At 38.6% G+C, this 23,545-nt stretch overlaps 4 protein-coding genes across 5 annotated transcripts; 1 reads left to right on the top strand and 3 right to left on the bottom strand.

Moving 5' to 3' along the window:
* Positions 1–1,625: 1,625 nt before the first annotated feature.
* LOC108140921 (sodium/potassium/calcium exchanger 4) lies at positions 1,626–4,468 on the bottom strand. The gene is made up of 6 exons (XM_017263983.2): positions 4,294–4,468; positions 3,821–4,039; positions 3,125–3,312; positions 2,884–3,067; positions 2,273–2,644; positions 1,626–2,011 (listed from the first exon to the last, which is right to left on the bottom strand). The coding sequence occupies exons 1-6, from the start codon at positions 4,337–4,339 to the stop codon at positions 1,683–1,685; spliced, it is 1,338 nt and encodes a 445-aa protein (XP_017119472.1). The 5' UTR covers positions 4,340–4,468; the 3' UTR covers positions 1,626–1,682.
* An 84-nt stretch (positions 4,469–4,552) lies between these two features.
* LOC108140919 (sodium/potassium/calcium exchanger 3) lies at positions 4,553–17,530 on the bottom strand. 2 transcript variants are annotated; one of them, XM_017263980.2, is made up of 9 exons: positions 17,132–17,530; positions 15,668–16,317; positions 8,832–9,005; positions 8,289–8,476; positions 8,038–8,224; positions 7,114–7,194; positions 6,324–6,836; positions 5,560–5,661; positions 4,553–5,462 (listed from the first exon to the last, which is right to left on the bottom strand). In XM_017263980.2, exons 2-9 carry the CDS (start codon positions 15,699–15,701, stop codon positions 5,125–5,127), a joined length of 1,617 nt encoding a protein of 538 aa, XP_017119469.1. In that variant the 5' UTR covers positions 15,702–16,317; positions 17,132–17,530; the 3' UTR covers positions 4,553–5,124. The 2 variants fall into 2 exon arrangements, with proteins under 2 accessions (XP_017119469.1, XP_017119471.1); XM_017263982.2 differs by lacking the exons at positions 15,668–16,317; positions 17,132–17,530 and adding an exon at positions 10,141–10,344.
* Positions 17,531–19,751: 2,221 nt separating this feature from the next.
* Positions 19,752–22,211, bottom strand: LOC108140910 (cytochrome c oxidase assembly factor 7 homolog). The gene is made up of 3 exons (XM_017263965.2): positions 22,024–22,211; positions 21,599–21,888; positions 19,752–20,589 (listed from the first exon to the last, which is right to left on the bottom strand). The coding sequence occupies exons 1-3, from the start codon at positions 22,121–22,123 to the stop codon at positions 20,173–20,175; spliced, it is 807 nt and encodes a 268-aa protein (XP_017119454.1). The 5' UTR covers positions 22,124–22,211; the 3' UTR covers positions 19,752–20,172.
* Positions 22,212–22,311: 100 nt separating this feature from the next.
* On the top strand, positions 22,312–23,542 carry LOC108140911 (ras-related protein Rab-21). Its single transcript, XM_017263966.2, has 2 exons — positions 22,312–22,537; positions 22,603–23,542. The coding sequence occupies exons 1-2, from the start codon at positions 22,474–22,476 to the stop codon at positions 23,217–23,219; spliced, it is 681 nt and encodes a 226-aa protein (XP_017119455.1). The 5' UTR covers positions 22,312–22,473; the 3' UTR covers positions 23,220–23,542.
* The last annotated feature ends 3 nt before the right edge of the window (positions 23,543–23,545 follow it).

Here is a 23,545-nt window from a genome sequence, read left to right as displayed (position 1 = left end):
AATCTGGTGCGGTATTGATGTATAGTATATACTATATACTTTACTTTCCATTTTGGGCAAAAGTAAATAAAGGCTCGAGTGGCCGTGCGATTATTGATTATCAGGTAAACGAGTCAATCCACTGGCGGACATCGTAAGTGAGAGTTTGATCAAGATAGGGACCCACTTCAGTTCCAGTGGCGACTTACTCTGAAGCACTCCTTACCTTTCGGTGCTGTTGCCAATTTAACTGCTCCCCGAAATCCGCTGGAAACGAATCTAATCGCAATATTAAATGTCCGGTTGATCTTTGGAGGCACCTCCATTTTGCGAATGCACAAAGATCAAGAAACCAAAGCATAAAATCCATTAGACGCCCATGGGGGTTAGCACACTTTTTTTTTTTTAGTGAGATAGCGCCCAAGGCCACTGGCCAGTAAGTAATGCACTTAAAAAAACAACTAAATTAAAAAAAAGGGTAAGAATCCAGAGGACTTTTAAAAATAATAACTTAAAGATTATTTTTAGTGCACCTAAAAATCAACAAATCGGAAACAAAACAGTGTAAAAGTTCTAGTAGTCTTTTAAAAGAAGTCTTATTAGTTATATTTATATGTATATATACATATTTGTTTTTAAGAAAAAAAATTTGAGCAAAGGAAGCATTAAAAACCCAAAAATTTAATGTAGGTTTTTAGAAACACAACTATGTTTTCCATGATAGAAACTCTAAAATCTATTCAAGTTAATATGTGTTTTTTATGAAATTGCAAGGCAAAATTCAAGAGCGAAGAATTTTTAAGTACATTTTTGATAGGGTTTTTCCTGCCACTGAATATTTTACGAATAAAGAAGACCCAGGGATTCCCATACTTCAAAATGGGAGCGGGGATTGTGAGTTCCAGGCGCCACTATCTTTGGTATAAATATTTCCCCAGGCATTCGCTTTCGAGTGGCCTTAGAAATTAAAAAAAAACCCTTATCTGTAATATAAATTATAGGAGACCAAATACACTGGTGTATTACCAATGACAGCGTGAAACTGAAGTATCTCTGATCGCTTGATGTCATAACATGGCTAATTGACGTCACCATGTGACGATTGTCGCTCGATCGCTCGATCGCCGGGAATAGATTCGGCACCTGTCCTCGAATCAACCAATTGATCCGCGATCGGAGGACATATCGATCATATCGATATCGAGGCAGGGTCTGACCAAAATATCTTTAGATGGCGATGTACCAAAGGGCCGTTAAGTGTGTTGTCTTCGAATTTTCTTTAGCGGCAAAAAAAACAGAATTCTTTGAAATATAGAGCACCTTCTAATGCAAATTTTTTTTCGACTATTAAATCATATCTCTAAGAAACCTCCTTAAAATGAGTCAGTATAAGTATAAGTACAATAGAAATTCACAAGTAATTAAATAAAATACATATATATTCAATATCGCAAAATGCTGAACAATCTTAGTTTACATTTTATTCATTCTTGGTGACCTGTTGCTGTAAATAAAAATATAAAACCATATGTAAAATGATTTTACTTATTTTAAATATGGAAATATTACATGAATACAATAAGCCAATTACTTAGATTTACTATTTTGTGCAACAGTATAAATACATCCCAAGTAAATAAATTTTCTTTTTAATTACTTCTGCTGAATTTATTACTTGTTACAATAGTTTCCAAATAATGATCCTAGACAAAGCCAACCTCCTCAAGGTCGCAATTGTTTGTTGCGACCAGCAGCATCTCCAGTGTACAGGCGACGATGAGGAAGACCACATAGGAGGCCAGGCAAATCCATCCGACGACCTTGCCCAGCCAGAACCTGTTGGCCAGGAGGCACACGTAGAGGACGAAGGCGGTGCCCACCAGCATGGCCGTGGTGATGGTGAGGGCCGTGGAATCGATCTCAATCTCATGCTGGACGATCAGGCTCTTCATCAGCCAAGGCAGACCCAGACACACGAAAAGGTCGAAGGTGTTCGAGCCAATGGCATTGCAGATGGCCATCGAGCCATAGCCTGCATCCAAACAAAGAAGAAAATTTCAATTTAATAAGTGTGTTAAAGTGTTAAAAATAAACTATGAGCAGTAATGAAGTTTAATTATTAATTTAATAATAAATGATATAAATCCATGTAGTTTTATAGTTTTAGATATATATTAAACATAAAGAACAATTTCTACTCTTGTTCCTGAAGTAAATTGTTGACTTAAGTTAGTTAGTTTAAAGCTAGTTTACTTGTTTCTTAGGCACGAATGGTACATTCGAAATCACTCACCCTTTTTGGAGACGATGTAGGAGGATGCTACCTCGGGCACACTGGTACCGGCGGCCAGTATAGTGAGTCCCATGATCGAGTCCGGAACGCTAAGGTTGTGGCCCACAACGGTGAGGAACCAGGTGAGCATATAGGAGATCACGGAGATCCACACGACGGCCATTAGCATGGAGAGGAAGAATATGGACCTGGCACTGGGCACGGTGCAGGCGAGCAGCAGTTCCGCCGGATACTTGATCGCCCACCAGATCCACTTGCAGATGTTGGATCCGGGCTCCGGTTTAGTGCACACGTGATCCCGGAATCCTTTCAAAGGCTCCTCTTCGCGCGTCAGCGGATCCTCGTTCAACAGCTCCGACTCAATGTGCTCCTCTGGGGAAGATTACTTGTATCAGATCTAATTGGTGGTAATCCCGCAACAAATGTATCCAAGGATTAACTTGATCTTATGAATACTTAAGGCTTACTTAAATTACAAAATTTTGCAGCTTTGAAAAACATTAATGATATTTGTTTTTATGTTTCATGAATAAATAAATTTAAATCTTGAAATAAATATATTGCTTTCATAGATTATAGATTTGACCCAAAAAAAGAAAGGTTTTTCTTACTGCGAACCAAATTTTGGATCCGTCGGTCCAGGATCAGTAGAATAAGATACACAAAGTAGAGAAGAAAGAGGGTCAATGCCTCGTACCACATGACCTGCGAGTCCAACAGCACAACTGTGAGCGATGCGATGGCCACGAGGTACCAGATGGTGTCCCTCGTCACCGGCCACCAGCCCACTTTAACCTACAAAGAGGTACAAAAAGGAGATACATAGACTACACAGTATTAGGTAATACGCACCGGTTGAGAAAGAATGCCGCAAACGGCGGCAATCACCAGGATATTGAACACCGATGAGCCCACGACCGTGCCCACTCCGATGTCCCCGCTAGTGACGAATGTTCCTACAAAGTTTACAAACAGTTCGGGTGCCGAGGTGGCTGCCGCCAGGAAAGTGGCCCCGGCCACATCATATGTCATACGCAGAGCTGTAAGTTTGGGGACTTTCGTTACAAACACTTAATAAACAAGTGGAATCGCTGTATCGACTATCAATTACCCGTTACTCCCTTAAACAAAGTAAAAAAATATTTTTTAATGACACCACTTGCAATTTAATATGGATACTGATCAAGAAAATATAAATACTTTATAGCAGGGACCGTAAAAAGCACAAAATTCTCAAGAATAACCATATTTTGACGAAAAATATAAAAATTATGTTTAATAATTATTTTTGATAAAAAAAGGGTACAATAATTATTTTTTTTAATTATTAAAATTAAAAATGTATTAAAAATAAATAAATAAATAAATAATAATCAATTAAATCAGCATAGATTAAATAATAAAACAAATTATTGAATTCAATTTAAAATTAATTTAAAAATTGCTGCAACTTTTACTTTACCTAGGTATTCATGATCGTGTACCTAACTTAGCTGGAAAATCCTACCCCCTTTCCCGAAATTGGAAATGATGAATATGATATCTTACTGTAGCAAAGACGCTCCATGGCTGGCACCAGGTAATCATCACAAACAATCGCCAGGAAGACGAAAAGATACATAGATAGAAAAAAGCACACTACGGCTGCTATACAACTTTTCCGTCGCATAAAGTTAGGGAACTCCACAATGGCCGGCAGAGTGCAGTTGAGATCATTGACATCAACGTCCGGTTTGCTCCGATATGCGGGATCAAAATGAATCCATCCTAAAATAACGAAATGATTTCAATTCTTAACAAGCATAACAATTTCATTGTTAAATCGCTTTTTATCTCAATCTCAAGCTTCAGGGGCTAAATAATTTAAATTTATTTTTACTTTCTTAAGATCTCTCTGGCCGTTTTTGTGTTAAAATATAGTTTTATTTATAGAAACTCAAGTATTTGTATGACATGATAGATTTTTTTTATAGGAATAATTATAAATATACAATAATCAAAGAGTTCTATCTTGGACTTACCATCTTCGAATTGTTTGATGCCGAAAGAATCCCAGTCGAAATTCATGGTGCTTAGTATAAAACAGAATGACTTGAAAAATTTACATTCATATTATCCGAAAATCGAAATATACATTAAATAAAATTTGCAGAAAATAACAGTTGTTCGATTGATTAAACAAAGGATCACCTGATCGAAAATTTACTTACTTTAGTAATTGTTAATGGTAATCCTATTGAACAACACTCTTCCCCCTTAATAATATTCACCATCTATAAATTCTTTGTTAAATCTCATATATATTAATCATATAAATACATTATTGAATTTTTTTGGTTTTGGTTTTGGTTTTGGTTTGGTTTTTGTTTCTCCCTTCGCTCCGCTCCGTTTTTTTCTTTTCATTTTCTTCTCATCTTTTCTCATCTATTTGCATTTGTCTTTTGGTTTTCAACCGAAGGTCGTGTGAAAGAGTCTACTTTAATAATAATAATAATAATAAAAAAAAAGTATTATTACAATAACAGCATAACGTATAACGTAACTCAACTATCAAGGTAGATAGAATAGAACAGAAAATACATATTAATTAATTAAACGACTGCACTCGGCCTTGATTCCAGCCAGCTGCCGGAACAAATGGTTTGGAAAGCGGAACCACCAGCACTCGATGGCCGCCATTCCTTCCTCCATTTATGTTCATCCAGAATCGTACATCGTCCATCGTCCATCGTCCATTCATCCACACAACTTCAATCTGCAATCTGCAATCTGCAATCTCCAAGCTCCAAGCTCCAAGCTCCAAGCTCCAAACTCTCACTGCCACTTCCACACCCAGTCCATACATTTCCATCTCATGATCGGCCACAGGTGGGCCGATTGACGGCAAAGAACACATTGAGTTCGATGAGGGTGGCGAAGACCATGAAGACCAGATACATCACCAGGCAGGCGGTGCCCACCTTTTTGTCCAGCTTGAACTTGTTCGTGGAGAAGGTCAGGTAGAGCAGAAAGAGCGTCGACAGCAGGGTGATCGCCGAGTACTCCAGTCCGTGCGAGTTGATGGCCACGTAGTTCTGGCCCGGCTTAATGGGGAAGAAGACGGCCTTGATCAGCCAGGGCACGCCCAAGCACAGCAGGATGTCGAAGGTGTTCGAACCGATCGAGTTGCAGATCCCCATCGATCCGTGGCCTAGGACACACAGACACAGACACTTGGATAGTCACCGGCACAACAATGAAGTAGCCACCAATCCATCGATCCACCGATCAACCGATCAACCACTCACCGCGCTTCGCCACAATCACACTGGACACCGCTTCGGGAACACTGGTCCCAGCCGCCAAAAACGTAATCCCCATCACCGAGTCGGGTATCTTGAGAGTGTCACCTGTGTAGGAGGAGACACTGTAGCCTTAGTGTATTTACCAACAATTTCATTTGAATTGGGAGAAAAACAAAAAATAAATCTACTACGGACTACAGATTTCAGAGTTACATTAGCAGTTAAACGAAAAACGAATTGTTTTTGTAGTACTTTAACGAATAATACAATCTATAATAGATCTTTAAAAATTGGTTTTCAAAGAAAAATTAGTATTCGAATATGATTGAATTCAAAACCAGGTTATTAAGCTGCAGAAATATGCTTAAAAATGTATTAATTCTCGACTCACTCGTTAATTTTAAATATTTCATTAAAATAGATTAATTCTTTAACAACATAAGAATATAGCCGAAATATATGAAAGTTAAAAACCAAATTGTGGATCAACAGAAAAGTTGAAGAGTTTCAAAAACATAAATCTCTGATTTGAAACATGGTATTGGTGAAGGTTGTGGAAAATTATTGTTGCTGTGATTATTATTATTGGAATGCTACAAAAGTCAGTAGGATTTTGAAAACACTTATAAAGTAAAAGCAAGATCTGTGAACTTGAAACATATAGATAGTTTTCGGACACCTTTAAATGTGATTTCGATTCCCTAGTAATTTCTGTAGCAGCCTCTTCCACTCAACCGCTTGAAACACTATCTTGGCACATATCTCACCAATGATGGTTATCATCCACGCAACCACATAGGACAGCGATCCGATCCAGACGATGCACATGATGAATGTCAGCGGGAAGATCTTGTTGTTCTTGGCCTTCTTGCAGTCGGGGATGGCGATGCGGAAGAGCAGGTGGATGGGCCAGATGATGAGCCAGGTGAACTGGGCGAAGCAGCTCTTGTCCTTCGGGTAGGTGAGCAGGGAGTAGCCCTCCTCGTCGCGATCCTCGCCAGCGGCAGCCGCAGTCAGCTGGGCCTCTGCCTCGCCACCATCGAGCGGTGCCATCTGAGCAATGGCTCCAGTTCCTGGAGCGTTACCACCTGCTCCTCCTCCGCCTCCGCCTCCACCACCTGCTCCTGCTCCGGCTCCTGCTCCTCCTGCACTGGAGGTGGTAATGGTCGAGGTGGTGATGGAAGTGGTGGCGGTGCCAGCGGCCTTGGCCTGGTCATTGTTGAGTCCTCCGTTCAGCTGGATGTTGGCCATGTTCTGGCAAATGCGATTCTCCACGAGCTCTGTGAGAAGGTGATTGTAAAAAAGGGAAATAAGCCTTTCATTTGTTCAGAAAGCACGGTCAAGGGTCAGAGGTCAGGGGTCAAAGGGTCAGGGGTTAAGGTCAGAGGTCAGGTGTCAAGGGTCAGGTGTCAAGGGTCAAATGTCAGAGTCAGGGGTCAAGGACAGAGGTCATGGGTCAAGGTCAGAGGTCAGGGCTCAGCGGGTGTGGTTGTTGTTGTGGACTGGTGTGGAGGTGTAGATGTAGGTCTGTAGGTCTGTAGGTCTGTAGGTGTGTACCTGGTTCCTTCTCATTGCTGTTCTTTGTGTGTATGCTGCAGTTGGAGGACCGGCTGCGCGAACGCGCCTGTTTAACGCCACCTGTGTAGTATTGTGAAGAGTAATGTATTGTGTACTTGTATATCACATGTGTACCCGAACTTAAGGCAAGCTAAGTAGTACCAACGACTCAATCAGTTTTAAATTTAAAACATAAATGTATAAACTTAGTATTGATAACGATAAACAGAAACTGCAGACTCGAAAAATGTTGTTGTAGACTTTAAAATATTCTATGAACCTTTAGGTACAGCTGTTAACCTTTTCATTAAGTCTTTAATTAACAATTTGATAATGAAAATTTATCTTTAGAATAAATTGCTTGTGCCTACAAATAGTAAATTATTATTTTTTCTTGATTTATCAGCTATTATTATAAACTTGTCAATCAATGTCTGTTGTGTTTGTAGTGCTCTCACTTTGATTGTAGACTTTGAAGTACTTATATGGGGATTGCAATAAATAAACAACGTGCACGCAATATATAAATTACATGTAAACTTATTCTCTATTCATATGGAAATAATTAATTTGTTATTAAAAAAAATTAAATAACTTAAATTAAGTTTAGTTTTTTTTTTATATGTAGTACCTGTTGTTTGTATCTTAATTAATTAAAATATTAATTATTACTTGTAAAAGTTAGTTAGTTAGTATTAGTTAGCCTACACTAGTTAAAAAAAATTGTGAATCCAAATTACTTGCGCTCAATTTTATAATGAAATTTTATATAAAATTATTAAAATTTTGAATTTGACTATTTTCGGAATTGACTTGAATATCTGAAAACTGAATTTTAATTGAAACCATATTTAACATAATTAAAATGCATTTAAGTCAAATAGAAAATATTTGAAATCTTTGAAAACCAGGGACATCACTCACCCTTGGCGCACTTTTGGAAGGTCTTGTCGAAATACATGACCGCCAAATAGACCGCGTACAGGGAAACCAGGATGAGGGCCTCGTACCACTCGACGCGCTCGTCGTGCATCACACAGATGAGGATGGCCACTGTGACCCCGTAGGCGATGCTGTCCCGCGTCAGTGGCCACCAGTCCAGGGGTATGGTCTACAAATTGCACGAGGGGATTAGGGCGATTGGGGGATTTGAGAGTAGTCTAGAGTGGACTTGCCATGCCAGCTCCGATGCCGCAACAGGCGGCCACCGCCAGGATGTTAAAGACGGCCGATCCGACAATCGTGCCCACTCCGATATCGCCCTCCGTGATGAAGGTGCCTATCACGTTGACGAAGAGCTCCGGGGCGGAGGTGGCCGCGGCCATGAACGTGGCCCCCGCCACATCGTTGGACATGTTGAGTGCTGGTAAACAATAAAATATGTAATGTATTTATGCGAGTGTATGTGTTAAATATCACTGTGCAACACTATTAGGGTTTCGAAGTGTTTCGGGCTGTGAATGTAATGATCAAAACTAGTGAATATCGCTATATCCTAGAGGCAGTGTTGGAAAATGATGACTTAATAACACTGTGAAGCTGTATTAAGGGTTTGGAGTGTAAATTTAACGACACAGTGTTGGAAAAAGTACTAGTTTGTTGGACCTGTGTAAGGTAAATACCAAGGTAAAGTAAGGTGTATAATTTTTCAAGTATCCAGATGAAGTAACGTATTCTGTGTTGCACTGTGTATTCAAAGAGTCCGCCCACTCACTCACCTGCACATATTTTCTCAACTGCTGGCACAAAGTACTCATCACACACTACGGCTAAGGCTACGAATAAATATAAACTGGCTATAACATGAAGTACAACAGCACCGGACTGTCTTTGCGCCTCCGAGAACAGGTCTCTGGGAAAGTCATCGATGGCGGGCTGAGTGCAATTTCCATCTGCAAGAAATAATATGATTTTTAGGAAAATTGTTTTTCATTATATTCAATTTATTTACATACAAGAATAGTGGAATTGAGAAAATGACTAATGACATGAACTTAGAAATATCAACATTGTATTCCAAATTGTGTGAATTGATATAGACATATATTTGAAGTTGTAAGTCAGTGAAATACATTTAAAAATGGATGATTGAAGGGCCACCTCGCGCAAGTTTTTCTGTCTGTTCTTATATTATATCATATTTTAATAATGTGCTATAAACCTAAAACCAAAAGGCCGAGATCGTCTGGTAAGAAACTGTTTTGTACTTAATTTGGCAAGTTAAGCTATGTATAGATTGCCATAATTAAACGAAGTTTAGGTAACCCATTAAATAAGTAATCAATATTTCTGTTTAAAATCTTTATTAACCTACTTCAGTATATAATTATTTGTCGCCTGTATTTTAAGCCTGATTCTGTTATTACCAGAATAATCCAAAATAAAGCAATTTCTTAAAAGTTTTAGTACACTTCATAATAATGATTTTAATTAAGTTTTTTTTGACAATTTTTAATGATATAAAAGACATTTAAGACACAAGGTTTGAAAAAATCTTTTCGCCGTACTTTTTCTTAAAATACATTTCATGTTTAAATTTGAGTAATATAAATAACATCGTTGTTAGTTTTTTTGGAATACTTCCATGTATAATTTGTTTCTTTTTTGTCCTCATAAGCGACTATATCAATTGATATACCAATTATCTTTAAGTCATCAATTACACAAATTGTTTTTAAAGAGCTGACCTCAATCCTGCGATCAATTGTTCAGGTTTTAGCTTTTTAAACTTTTGTTCACTGACAATGTTCTGTGTTGTATTCCTTTTATTATTTTTTTTTTTTGGAAAATTGAACGAATATCCTTTTACAAAATAGAAAATTATTTTTGGAATTTTAAAAAGAAGTCAATAAATGTTTTGTAAGCACAATAAATATGTTAAAATAAGAGTTTCGACTTAAATTATTTCATTATCATTTCATAATAAGACGTTTTCGAATTTCTTTTCTGATTCCTGATCACAAGATTTCGGTGCTTTCCTATGCCCTGTAGAAATTGCTGGGTATACAAATCACTTGTTTTACGCACATTTCATTCTGCAACTGCCACAATGTTTCACTTCACCCAAAAACAAAAAAAAAAAAAAAAACGAACTTCAATCGATCGGGGAAATGGGGTCTCCGAGTCGCTGAATTTTCCCGAGTGCCTCGCTTTTCTTTTATTTTTCTTTTGTGTGTCACAAGTCGGAGTCTCAAGCGTCGGTAATGAACTAAACCAGCAGAGCTGCAAGAAAGACCACAAGACTGGCAGCCCAGGAATATTGAAACTCAAAACAGAAGCCGAAATGGGAACTGCACGAGACACAAATACAGCTAAGCGATATGCCCACACAGATGCAGATACAGCAGCGGCCACAGATACAGATACATCTGGTGGCGGAGCCGAAACAGAAGCTGAAACCGAATTAGAACCGAAACAGATGCCGAAGCCTCGCTTTCTTATTATCGCATTTCATGGATGATGTGCTTGTACTTGTACTTGTACTTGATCATCGATCAAATATGCGACGGACCTCCGATCCAACTAGCGATCGCCAGCGGAAGCGATAAATACGCCTTTGATGTCATCAAATTGAATTGCAAAACAACAAAACTGAAGCCGCACGCCGAAACCCCTCCCCCCTCAAAAAACCCCCTCCAAAACAGTAGCTCGAACTGAAATTGAAACCGAATACCGTGCCGAGTCGCGAAAAGTTCGAAGCAGATCGGCACGGAAAGAAATCGGTGATTTCGATTAATTTTCAATATTTCGAATTCAATTTTTAAAAAAGTTTTATCCCAATCAGATTACAGTCTCTTAAGATCGGCATAATTCTTTCAGAAGTGTGCTTAAATTTCTATCCTAAGCTGTAAAAGGATATGTTCATATTTAATGAGTATATTGACCAAAGCATTTTTGTTAAAGGATATTTATTTCTTTCTTTAACTCCGTTTATAATTTATTAATGTAAAGCAAATTTAAGTTGTCTTTCTTTCTTTAAATTAAGTTTAAACTAAAATAATACGTTTTTTTTGAAAAACGTAATTAAAGGTAAGTCTAAAATTATTAAATACATTATACATATAGCTCTTGATAGACTAATTTCCAAATTACTGTGACTCTAAAGTCATCAACATATACCATGCAACAATAAAAAAAAACGTTTTTCCGTATCTTATTTAAATTTAAAATACATTTAACTCAATTATAATAATTTTTTTTTAATCTATATACTTTTTTATTGGCAACAAAACGGTAAGAAGAAAAGGAATATTATAACTGCAATGACACAAAGTTTGTTGCATTTTTTTCCGTGTAGAGCACCTGAGTTGGGACCTCGTGCCGAGAACAAGAAGCGATGGACCGACTTGAGGCCGCAAATTGGAACAATAAATGCTGGCCAAACCCAACGGCTAAAGCCAGCCACAATAACACCCATCATGGCGATCGATTGAGCGGCATAACTTGATAGAGACATAGACATAGACATAGACATAGATATAGACTCGGCACAGACAGATCGGGGGACAGATCGAACATAGATGCTGCGATGACCATAGGTCAATAACACAGTGCAACAGAGAAAATGTTGGATTTATAACAAAAGAAAAACCAAATAGCAAATCGTATTACATCTGCTAATTAAATTTTTTAATTTTTCCCGACATTTTTTAAGGTTTTATCCCTTAGATTTTCCTTTTACCCATACCAAAGGTAATAATGGAGATTTAAATAAAATTTAAAATTAAATTAAACCTCAAATATAGCCCAATTGGAAATTTGAAATCTTCAAGTCGCTGTAGTATACAAACGAAATATAACTTAAAGAGATCCGAATAGACGGAAGTTAAATTTTGGGTACACCCCAGTGCAAAACCCTACAAATGTTGCCCAGTGTAATTAAATAGCCAAAGCCAATAATCAGTCAAGCATATGATACGCCATTGTATCTCTGACCCAATCAAACGAATTGTGTTTTGTATCTGTCAATCGAAATCATCGGATTCTGGGTTTTTGGCCAGTCGATTAACACTGGGGATTAGCGATTGGCATTTCAAATGGTTGTTTGTAAAAGCAATGACTAAATCAATAATAGAAATTTCATTATCATTATGGAATTGTAAATGTAAATGAGAAAAGTTTATTTAAAATATTTGCAAACAATAAAAAAAGCTAAATTTTGTCTGAAAATATTATTATTAAGATAAGTTAAAACAGTCATAAATGGTTTATTTAAAATATGGAAAAATCTATAAAGCAAATTTAAATCAGAAACTATTGCCATTGCGATTAATTTAGAAAATTTTTAGGACTTAATTTAAATAATCGATTTGAACCGATTTTCATTTCTCAAGACTGTCGATTAAATTAAATTAAAAAAAATGTTATCATTGCGATGAGTCATTAGTGAAGGAATAGGAACATCAATTTAGAGAATGCTTTCTTTATTTTTGGAGCCAAAAATAATCGATTTTAAATTTCTTAATACACTCTATAGGCGATTATATCAATAGCGTCAAAGATCTTAGAACCTCTATATATTATTTATGGCAATTTTCGCCTTGGTATAGCTTATTTATGTGCAATGGACCCCAGTGTGAAGTCGGAGTTGGGCGCGAAGATATAGAAATAATGTGACGAGAAATGGAGACGCAAATGCAGACGAAGATTGAGAGATACAGAAAGTCGGAGTCCGGGGTCAATTGAGACAAACGCATTTTGTAACTGTCAGCCCGCATAATGCAATGATGCTTAATAAACATTTACAGCGTTCCATAGTTAGAGTGAATGCGACGGCAAGAGGGTGGGAGCGAGAGGGAGAGAGGAGTGTTAATGATAATCAATTTAGTGGGGATAACAATCAGCAAAACATTCAATCACAGTAAATTAAGTTAACTTTAATTGAATGAGCGACGCATAAACAGTAAAACCGTATCGAATTCTTTAAATTTTGGGTAATTGAACTCTCTAGATTGGAACTCCGAAATTAAAAGTTTAAAGTTTACCACTCTTCATTTTATTTAAATTTTATTAATCACGTTTAAAAATTAAAATTTCGAACCAGCCAATCTTTTAGTTTGTTTGTAGGACTACATTATTTCAAAATACAACAAGTCTACAAAACGAAATAAGGCTTATCCTTAAATAAAACTCATCATATGTTAACAGCCAATACAAAACGCCGTTATTCCAGCTTAAAATATTTAATACTTTTGTATATTAAATAAGTAAATGAATTCTCAAGACTTGGGGTATTGTTGCTTTAACATTGATTTTTGTAATATCTGAAGCTTAGAACGCCAAACAATTTTGATTTGTGTACGAATGAACGTTATTAAGCACGAATTACAATAACGCTGTTTCTGAAGGGATAAATGTAGAGCTACTTTGTAAAAAAAACTACAGTTCTACAGAAAACTTTACAGAGCCATGTTAAATGACAAGTCACTGTGGGTGAGAGACTGCATATTACGTATCCGCCTTGTTGTCACAATTGTTTTATAGAAAGACTTGAAGCACATCACCTCGCAGCCCACACAAAAAAAAAAAAATCCACATAGATATACGCTAGAGATCTGAATGATCCATGTGTGTACCCATATGTAAGTTCATTTCTGAACATCAGTAAGGAAAATCAGTGTGACAATGCGTTTTAATATGACTTTTGTGTACCGTTTAAAGAAACATTTTGAGAACGAACCCAGCTTTGTGGCTTTTGTGTGTGTATATCCCATTTTAAGTTAGTTAGTCTTACTTGGGGCTGTCTCCGCATCTTCTGGCAGCGGGTTTACCTGCACCCAAGCCAATAACTCAGGCGAAAACAGGCGAATCTAACGCTGCATTGGCTACAAAAAAGGTCAAAGATTTAATTTGCTTATTTCGATTCATTTGGCTTAATTATTTTTGGTTTTGACAGCTTGCTCGACATTTTGTTTTGACTTTACGCTTGATTGCTGCTGCTCTCAAAAATTTATTCGATTACGTTTCACCCATTCGATCACACATTTGCTGCGTTTCTCAAAAAGTTCTCGCTATTATTGCAATTAGTTAAGCGTGATTATTATTTAAAAACCTTATGGAGATCAACAAATAATATGTGAATCAATTTTCTAACTAGCTTAGTTTCAAAATGATTATATTAAATGAGAAACTTTAAAACAGATTCAAATCAAAACAAACAAATTTTTGTTATGAACAAATAAAGACCCGAGACTTTGTTAAAAGTATTTATCTTAAACAAGCTCTAACCGTCAAAAGGAGTTAATGGTTGTACCTAGTAGAAGTGATCGTTTGTTCGGTCTAAAGGGATTTGCTGAAGTCATAAAAATTGAACGAGAATACAACAGAACTTTGCTGAGATAGATAGTTGGTGTTGCTCATGCTGTAAAGCCGGCTATCACAGTGGATCATATACGATTTATTATATATTCTAGCTAGCCCCTTAAACAGAGTAACATTTTTAGTTAGCTTAAAAAGACAAGGGTTTAAGTATACAAAAAACTGTTGAATAATTCTCTCCTAACTCATTGCTAAATTAACTAATAGTTTTTTAAGAATGTTAAAAATAAATACTTTGTCATATATGTTAAACATTTGAGAACATTGCACATGCGCCCTGTGGTGCATGCATTGCGCATACGCCGCATATCACGCTATCTGTGAATAAATTCTGAAACTAATATAGAAATACACTAACAAGAAACAACTTAAAGAGAAGAAAGGCAAAAAAAAAAGCGAAAAACAAGCGGGTAAGGCACAGTTTTCGTTGTCACTGTGCATAGTAAATGTCATTAAGATTCACTTAATGAGCCAATTTAGACAATTGATCCATATGCCTTAGTTTACGCGCACACACAAATAGACACACACACACACACACACACATGCACTCGCGGGGGCATAAAGAGATCCGCACACATATACACCAACATCGGGCATATATATATATGTGTATATATTGAGATATATACATATATGTATGCGTGAAATCGTGCAGAAAAAAGCGTTTTCATCGGCTTAGCTTGTGCATGTATGGGTGGGGTGGGGAGTCGGCGGGGGTCCTATGACGTCATTGCACGCACACACACACTTAATTGCATTGCATTAAAATTATTCCATTTCATTCGAGGCTTAATTGATTTATTAAATTTGTTTCTTTCTTTTTTGTCGCCGCCACTGGCGCCGCCACACAAAACATCAAAAACAACAGAAAAAAAAAATTTGCATAATCTACGATGGATGTTTCTGTTTTTTTTTTTTTTTTTTTTTTTGTTTTTTTTTTTTGTTTTTTCTTGTTAATTAGTTAAGAGGACACTTGTGGGGGGTTAAATTATTAACTTATCTGTAGTTCTCGATCTTTTGTTTTTCCTCTCGTTTGGTTTCGTTTACAGTTGGTTTTGGTTTTTATTTAATTTGTTTTTTTTTAAGTCGAGTTAATTGGTTGGGAGGACACACAGATGCAAGGGAGGATGGATATGGATGGATGGATGGATAGGCTGATGCTTAGTCTAAGCCTGGTCTGCAGGTAGCCTAGCTTAGCTTAGCTAGCTAGTTAGTTAGTTAGTTAGTTATGTACCCGTAGAGCTGCTAAGACCCCAATCGTCTTCCATTGCTGCACGGTGTTGTAGTGGTGATGGACACTCGTAAACTGCGATGCGCCGTTGTATGAAGCGCAATCTCAATCTCAATCTCAATCCCAATCCCAACCCAATCCGCACTTCAATGGTGTTGATTTTCTCTTTTCCTTCCTCTCCTTTCCTTTTCCTTCCTTCGCCGTGTGTGCGCCTTTCTTTTCTTTATGCTTCTCTTCTCTTCACTTCTCTTCACTGATTTATTCTCTTTTTTCTCCTTTGGCTTTATTCCTCTTTTTCTTTTCTTTTCTTTTCTCTGCTTTTCTTTGCTTTTCTTTATGATTCGGCTTTGGCCCGACTTAAGTGAGACGGCGAGAGTTGTCGCTGTCTCAATTTGCGCTAAAGATCCAGTTCCACAATGGCACGTTGAGGCGTTCACGGGTGGTGGTGGGTGGATGCTGGATACTGGATACTGGATGGTGGATGCTGGATGGCGGATTTCGGTTTTTTGGTTTTCGGAACGGAGGCAATTGAGGCACACTCACACACTCATACGGACGGACACCTCACACACACACACACTCACACACACACACACAGGCTCACACCTCGGGAAGACGCTTCTGCATCTCGTTCCGTTTAAAAATCGGGCGATCTGTGGATGACGATATATATTGTTCAATGCAGTGATGCTTACTGCAAAAACAAACCTAACCGCATGTTCTCTCCAAGTTTTCCAAGTAGTGATTTAAAGAAGAGCAGTGATTAAGGAACGATAAATATTAAAGAAAAGTGTAAATGAAAAAAATATTGCAAAATTAATAAAACTGGAATTTGAAAGAAACTTCCAGTATCCATTTATTTTAATGTTCGACTTGTTGGTCCCTCACGTTTATCACCATTTATTTAATTGGTCAACTTTTAATTATACATCATTTCTCAAAAAAAAAAGATTGATAAAAGTTAAATTATTTTTACAAATGGCATTTTCATGAGTTGAAATGAAATCTTATTTTGATAACCCCAATGGGCTGCCGGAATAGAAGTTATTTGTATTTATGCTCCAATTAAATATCACCAGATTTGACTTATTTATATCCCAGCGCGTTAACTTGCCGGCAATTTAAATAAAATTATTAAAAAATCAAAAAAAAAACCAAGCGTAAATAAATTAAGCTCGAACGAGGCTCGACGTTCGATGCAACATGTTTGACTCTCTTCCCGGATAATCGATGCTCTTAAATAAACCACAAAAAAAGAAAATGGAGGAAAATTGAATGGAGTGGAACAGGAAGCAGTCGAACTCCCTAAACTCGAAGATTCCATAAGTCGAAGCTTGTATTGCTGGTGGAAATGGAACTTTATTTACTACATCTATGTACGTTCAAGAAGTCATATTTTGAATATTGGGAATAATACCGAGCAGTAGAATTTCGACTGCAATCTGTCTCTATCTATTGTTTCTGGACCTTGCTCTTGACACTCTCACTTAAAGGTTATGGCACAACAACAAAAACACAAAGGCAGATCCCGTTACGCAGCGTTTCTTTTCGCTTCGTCCCGTTTTGTTCCGTTTCGTTTCGCTTCGTTCCGCACGTTCACTCGCGTCTTCAAACTCGCTAACATTAATCTCGATCTTTTCGTTTTCGTTATTGTTTCCGTTCTCGTTCCTTGATCTGATCGCTTCAGGAAATTGTGTGTGCTTAATATTCCTTTTTCTGGTTCTCCGTCTCTAAATTTGTGTGTTTTCTTTTCTTTTTTTTTTTTTTTTTTTTTTTTTTTTTGAAATTTGTTGATTCTTTTGATATGGCTTGGCTTGTGTTGTTGTGTGTATATTGTCTTGATGCCGCCGACGTTGACGTTAAACTGATTCTGAATCGGTGCTTGGAGCGCTTTAGTCCAAACCGAGCTCACTATTTTTTTCACTTTTTTTATGTTTTTTCGCCGAGCTTGATTTGGTTGTGGTTCCGACCGTGTGTGTGTGTGTATATACGTACGTATACGTACTATGTGTGCAACTATAATACAGTTTAACTACTGACTATAGACTAATACCAGCAGTTATTCAAAGGCGGATTGCTGGGGAGATTTGTATGTGCTGTTGCTGGTTGTGGGGTGCATTGTTCGTCAATGTTTCAGTTTTCAGTTTTCCCTTTTTTGTTTATTTGCATTTTGTCAATTTTATTTCGGGGGACTGAGTGGGCAGAGTGGGCGGAGTGGGCGCATTGGCGATCGGCAAAGGTCAAGTCATGGTAGAGCGATCAACTAATTAGAGCTAAGCGCAGACTCGTGCCATCGCTTTGGGGCTTGGCACCTGGCCCATATTGGCCATACATTCTTCGGCCAGATTTTCCTGGTTCTACACTTCACCGAAAAAAGATATATGATGGTAACCAAAAGACCTATAATAATAATTATAGCTTAAAGTTTTTTGAATCAAATGTGAAACAACATTTTGTATTTCTTTTTTTTTTCATTTCAAAGAAGATATTTCATAACTGCAAATGTATTATTAAAATATCATCTAAATTAAATGTTCTCAAAAAAATAGATAATAACCGATGCCAAAATAGTTTGCTTCTTAGAGTCATTCATTTTTTAAATCCCATTTCTTTCTGTGTAACCCCCTCAATCTAACCAAATAGAGCTTGCTCATCGCCAGATTTAGAGACTCAGAGATTCGGGTTATCTGAAAGACCTGTCGGATACTTCCGTCACGCTGCCCATGAGAAGGGTTCTCCAAACAATTTACTACTTTTCGGTATTTGTTTAAAGCATATTCCCAGCTTACGTGACAACCTAAAGTCTATGTTTGCCATCGCGGTGAAATATGCACATACATATATCCCAGATATGAATGGATCTCCCAGAATATCAGTCGGCAACCGCAAATAAAAAGGTGGGTTGCCAGTGCGATAGACGGGGTGGAGGGAGGGGGGCCATCATCATCTAACTAAACAGCCACTAATTGGACAAGAGCGTTTTTAATTAAGCGTCCATCTATTAAAATAGACAGTAGATCAGACGATTACCAAAGCACTAAATAGGATGATATGGACACACGGGCACAGTGCGGTTCAGTATTATAACCATTCAAATGGTAAGGTTTACCAAAACAGAACCAATATGTTTTAACGTTTGAAACATATTTTTTTGTCTTTACTTTTCAACATTTTTTTTTTTAAATTTAAACCTAAATTGTATTGTAAAAGTATTAAAACAACATTTTTTAACCTCCTTCCTTATCTCAACTCTTCCTGTTTCTTTCCACGTAGTGACGAAGTGCACCGAGAGGGTGTGAAAGTAGATTGCTTTACCTACTAATGTAAATGGTACAAAAAAATTATCTTAGATTTTGGTGGGCAAAGAATGTATTCGAGAAACCATGAAATTCTATTTAAAGTTTAATTCGTTGCACAATAATCTCAAAGCTTTTGTAAAAATGACTAATGCGACAAGTAGTGCCAAATAGAATACATTTATTTAAGAAAGTTTCAATCCTTTGCACAGTTTCAATAACGCTTTCCAAAAAATTCCGTTTGAGAGTAGGACCTTATGGAAAATGGAAAAATGTATAAGTGCCGCATTTGAAATCTGTTATATTGTGCCGATCGAAAAGATAACGATCAAAGTTTTGAAAAGGAATATATAAATTATGTTTCGTTAAACAAATTTTATGTGAAAGTGTAGTCCAAAAATTCCATAGACTTTTTAATAAATCTCTAGAAATCAAAACAAGTGAAGGATGCCTTAAAGTTGGCTGAGACTTGAATAGATCTGAAAATGCGACGAAAACAGGCAGAAAAGCCCTAAAATAGTTTGCTGAGGATTTTTTTTAATTGAACTGGAAGAGAAATCTGGGACTTACTGATTGACTTTGCCCTACAAAAGCGAAACGCACTGTATGGATAGATTTTAAATTGAACACGCGTAGCAGTCACGGCAAATGGCGATCGCGAGTGAAGATAATTGGGCGTGCGTTCCATTAAACGTCGTCGGGGCTTTTGTCGTCGCCTTTTAAAACGTGGCCATGGAAATAAAAATGGAAATCGCTAAAAATTCGCCCGATGGCAATGAAAAACCATGCAGTTGGAGTTTTTTTGGTCTACGTCCTTTGTTGGGACTGGTTTGTATTTTGTATTTTATATTTTGTATATAAGGTATCAACAGAATTGTTTAAGGGTTCATCATTTGTTATTTGATATATAACTTTAACAATTAAAACTAGGAATTTCTCTTCGTTACACCTTCTCACTCAATCACTCACGCCGCAAGCAAATGCCGGCTATGTACACAGAAATCACAAACACAAGCTAGTTAGTTTAACCACTAATGTTAGACCGACTGGGAAGGGGCAAAAGGGCAAAGGGTAATTGGTAATTGGTAAAGGGAAACCTTATAAAGATGGATGCAAAACAAAAAGAAAACACACACACATTGGACTAAGCGTTGGCGAAAGAACAGCCGTTTAGCTGATTACGAAAAGGTATCAAGTCGAACTGAATTCGAGTTAGTTGGGCATGCCCACGCCCTGTTGGAAACCCAGCGTCTCCTGCTGCTTTTTCACCTCGTCCTGCATCTCGAGGGCCAGCTTCTTGTACTTTTCCGCCTCCTTCTCGTTCTTCTCGATCCCATCGCCACGGGCGTACATCTGGCTGAGATTGGCGCACGCGTACATGTTGCGCAGCTCGCACGCCTTGTGGGCGAACTGGAACGCCTTCTTCATGTCCTTCAGCACAATGTAGTCGGAGTCCTTCAGCGGCGACGTCTTCCCCTCCTTGGGCGGCGTCGCAGGCCCACTTCCGGCGGACGCAGGCGCCGCACTCTGGTCCGGCTTCTTTTGCACTCCCGAGATGTGCATGCCGGAGAGGTAGAAGCAGGCGGTGGCGTTGTTCATGTCGCAGCTCTTGGTCAGGAACTCCAAGCCCTAAGGAATAATGCTTAGGTTATTATGCGGTTCAGCAATATATATACTGAGGTCGAAATCATAGCGATAGTTCCCTTTCAAAATAAAATACAATAATGGGCATTGACTTCCAACTTAATTTGTAGAGAATAAGCAAAAATAGTTCCTAATAATTTGTATATACAGCAAGTGACAACAGGGAAAAATGTTAAATTTATAGCAAGTACTTATTGCTGCCATTGACAACTAGTCAGGATGTTTTCTTAGTTTACAATTAGCTTTATATGGATACCTCATCAACAATAAATGTTGAATGAACTTCAATAACATGTTGAATACAGTTGTAGGTGCTGATACGTTATTTGTGTACCTTTAAAAGTACATATAACAAATTTATCAACAGGAACTTCAGGACCCTACATTAGTGTCCACTTTATCAGGATTTTTTTAAAATTTACAATACAAAAATGCTTGGCATATAAAAAATTTTTTACTTATGTGGACAACTCTGCACTTAGCTTTGGAATCTCCTACTGACTACAGGACGTTTTTCAGTATGTAAGGAAAGCAGAACTTTTTGAAGTAGTAGATTTGACATATTATCAAATTGATCATGTAAAACTTAGTTTAGGCAATCCATTTGTGATGCTCGCCTGTACTTCTAGGCGTACTTCAGAATGCAAAGTGAGCAGTACTTTTAGGAAGTAAACCTTTAAAGTTGGGATATATTAACTACATAGCAATATTCTAGATTTGGGCCTACATTCTTTGCGACTGTTCGCTGTGATTGTCCTATTATTTCGGAGGTAGTTTACAGGACGGGATGTAGTCATCCTGCATATCCTTTTTCTGAGTTCTGCCTTTGCTACAAGGTGCTCTTAAGTAGGCAAAGAAAGCAAAAAACGTGGGAAACTACAAACTACACAGCAATTTAATCACATATTCCAGATATGGGCCTAAACTCTTCGCTACTCTGCGCTGTGCTTGTGCTATTATTTCGATGGCACGGGAGTGATCCTGCAGCCATTACCTTGGGCACATTGCGGTCGATCTCCTTGGGCATGGACCGCGAGACGAGCAGCAGGCCAGAGTGAAGGCAGGCGTCCGAGTCGTTCAGGTTGCAGCCCTTCTCGTAGTACTCGTAGGCCACCCGGGGATCGCCCTTGCTGCCGCTTTTGCCCTTTCCGAGGAAGCTGTAGTTGCCGTACTTGTAGCAGGACTTTGCGTAACCGTAGTCGTCGCACGTCGACTTGTACACCTTGGAGGCCTTCTCGAAGTCCTTCTTGATGCCCTCCAGATAGTCGCCCAGCAGGTGGCAGGCTGCAAAATGCGAAATGCGGTTAGCTTTGGCCCATAAATTGTTTTGTAATATTGCCGCCCCGCGAAACCTAGGTTATACATTCGCTTCATGTATTGTTGTTCTTTTCGGTCGCTGGCCGCCGGCTGCGCGCTCACCTTCCGGCTTCTTTTCGGAGTAGCAACCGAAGCGGTACTCCACGCCCAGCTTGTCAATGTACTCCTTCACGTCCGACTCCTTCTTCAGGTCGTAGGCCATGGTCGTTGATTTTTAATAGATAACAACCGAAAAATATTGTGCTTGCTTCGGTTCGTCCTCTGCAGTGTGACCGTGCCGATAGTGACAGAAAAATACCATCCGGCAAGAAAAATAAATACCAATTAATTCAAAATATATCGATATTTTGATATTTTCATATACTTTGCACATCCCTAGCACATATGGCAAACAGTGTGTCATTTGAGTAGTGCTGACAAACGGCCACACTGGCGGACGTATAAAAAAATCCAAATTTTGCATTTTCATATTGTTTTCTTTTTTGTCACCCGTGTTTTCCTCCGAAAACCGATGATCATCCTGGCCAGAGACGTAGGAATCGGGAACCCAAAATGAGCGCGCGCAGGACGAGAAGCGGTCCCACGCTTAATTTCAAGGCGGTGCTGCTGGGCGAAGGTGAGTCGCCAATTATGGGCCATAAAACTACCCGATAATGACCAATTGACCGACCAAAATTGCAGGTTGTGTGGGCAAAACGTCGCTGGTGCTGCGCTACATGGAGGATCGCTTCAATGCCCAGCATCTGAGCACCCTGCAGGCCTCCTTTGTCACACGCAAGGTGGCCCTGGAGGATGGGCGGCGGGCGCAGCTGAATATCTGGGACACGGCCGGTCAGGAGCGGTTCCATGCGCTGGGGCCCATCTACTATCGCGGCTCCGACGGAGCGCTGCTCGTCTACGACATCACCGACCAGGACTCGTTCCAGAAAGTCAAATCGTGGGTGCGCGAACTGCGCCAGATGCGCGGCACGGAGATTGCCCTGATCATTGTCGGCAACAAGACTGATTTGGAGGAGCAGCGGGCGGTGGCGTACGAGGAGGCCCTCCAATATGCCCGCACAGTGGGCGCCCAGTATGTGGAGAGCTCGGCCAAGGAGAACGAGGGCGTGGCCGAACTCTTCGAGTTGCTCACCCATCTAATGCTGGAACAGCTCAGCCAGCGGGAGCCGGATGCCAGTCCGTTGCGGCTACAGCATCCCAATCCGGATCCCGACACGGATGCTTTCAGTAACTCGGAGGAGTCGGAGCTACCGGATACCGGTGATCCCGCCGGCCAGCGATCATGCTGCGGCATTTAGCCGTCCCCCCATTGTGATAGTAATCATAATTAACGTACTATGTAGACCTGTAGCCGATGTTCATCTTATGTATATACTATATATTTACGTGTGTGCGCAGCGCGTGTGTGTGTTTCTGTTATCAAATAACTAAATAATCCTAGAACCAAAACTAATCCTTATATTATTTGTATTTGTTCGCCAAATTGCTCAGACTCAGTACACTTTGTAATCATGTTTCTCGGCACCCCTAGTTTGTATTCAAATTTCGTGTTTGTCATTTCGAACATTCGATTTATTCCGCTCTTTGTGTGCGCCAAGCAATAAATTAACTTATACTTGCACTT

Source organism: Drosophila elegans, unplaced genomic scaffold (assembly GCF_018152505.1).
Source record: "Drosophila elegans isolate 14027-0461.03 unplaced genomic scaffold, ASM1815250v1 contig_149, whole genome shotgun sequence".
NCBI lineage: Eukaryota > Metazoa > Arthropoda > Insecta > Diptera > Drosophilidae > Drosophila > Drosophila elegans.
Note: the sequence above shows the minus strand (reverse complement) of the source record. Positions and strands in the feature narration are given on the sequence as shown.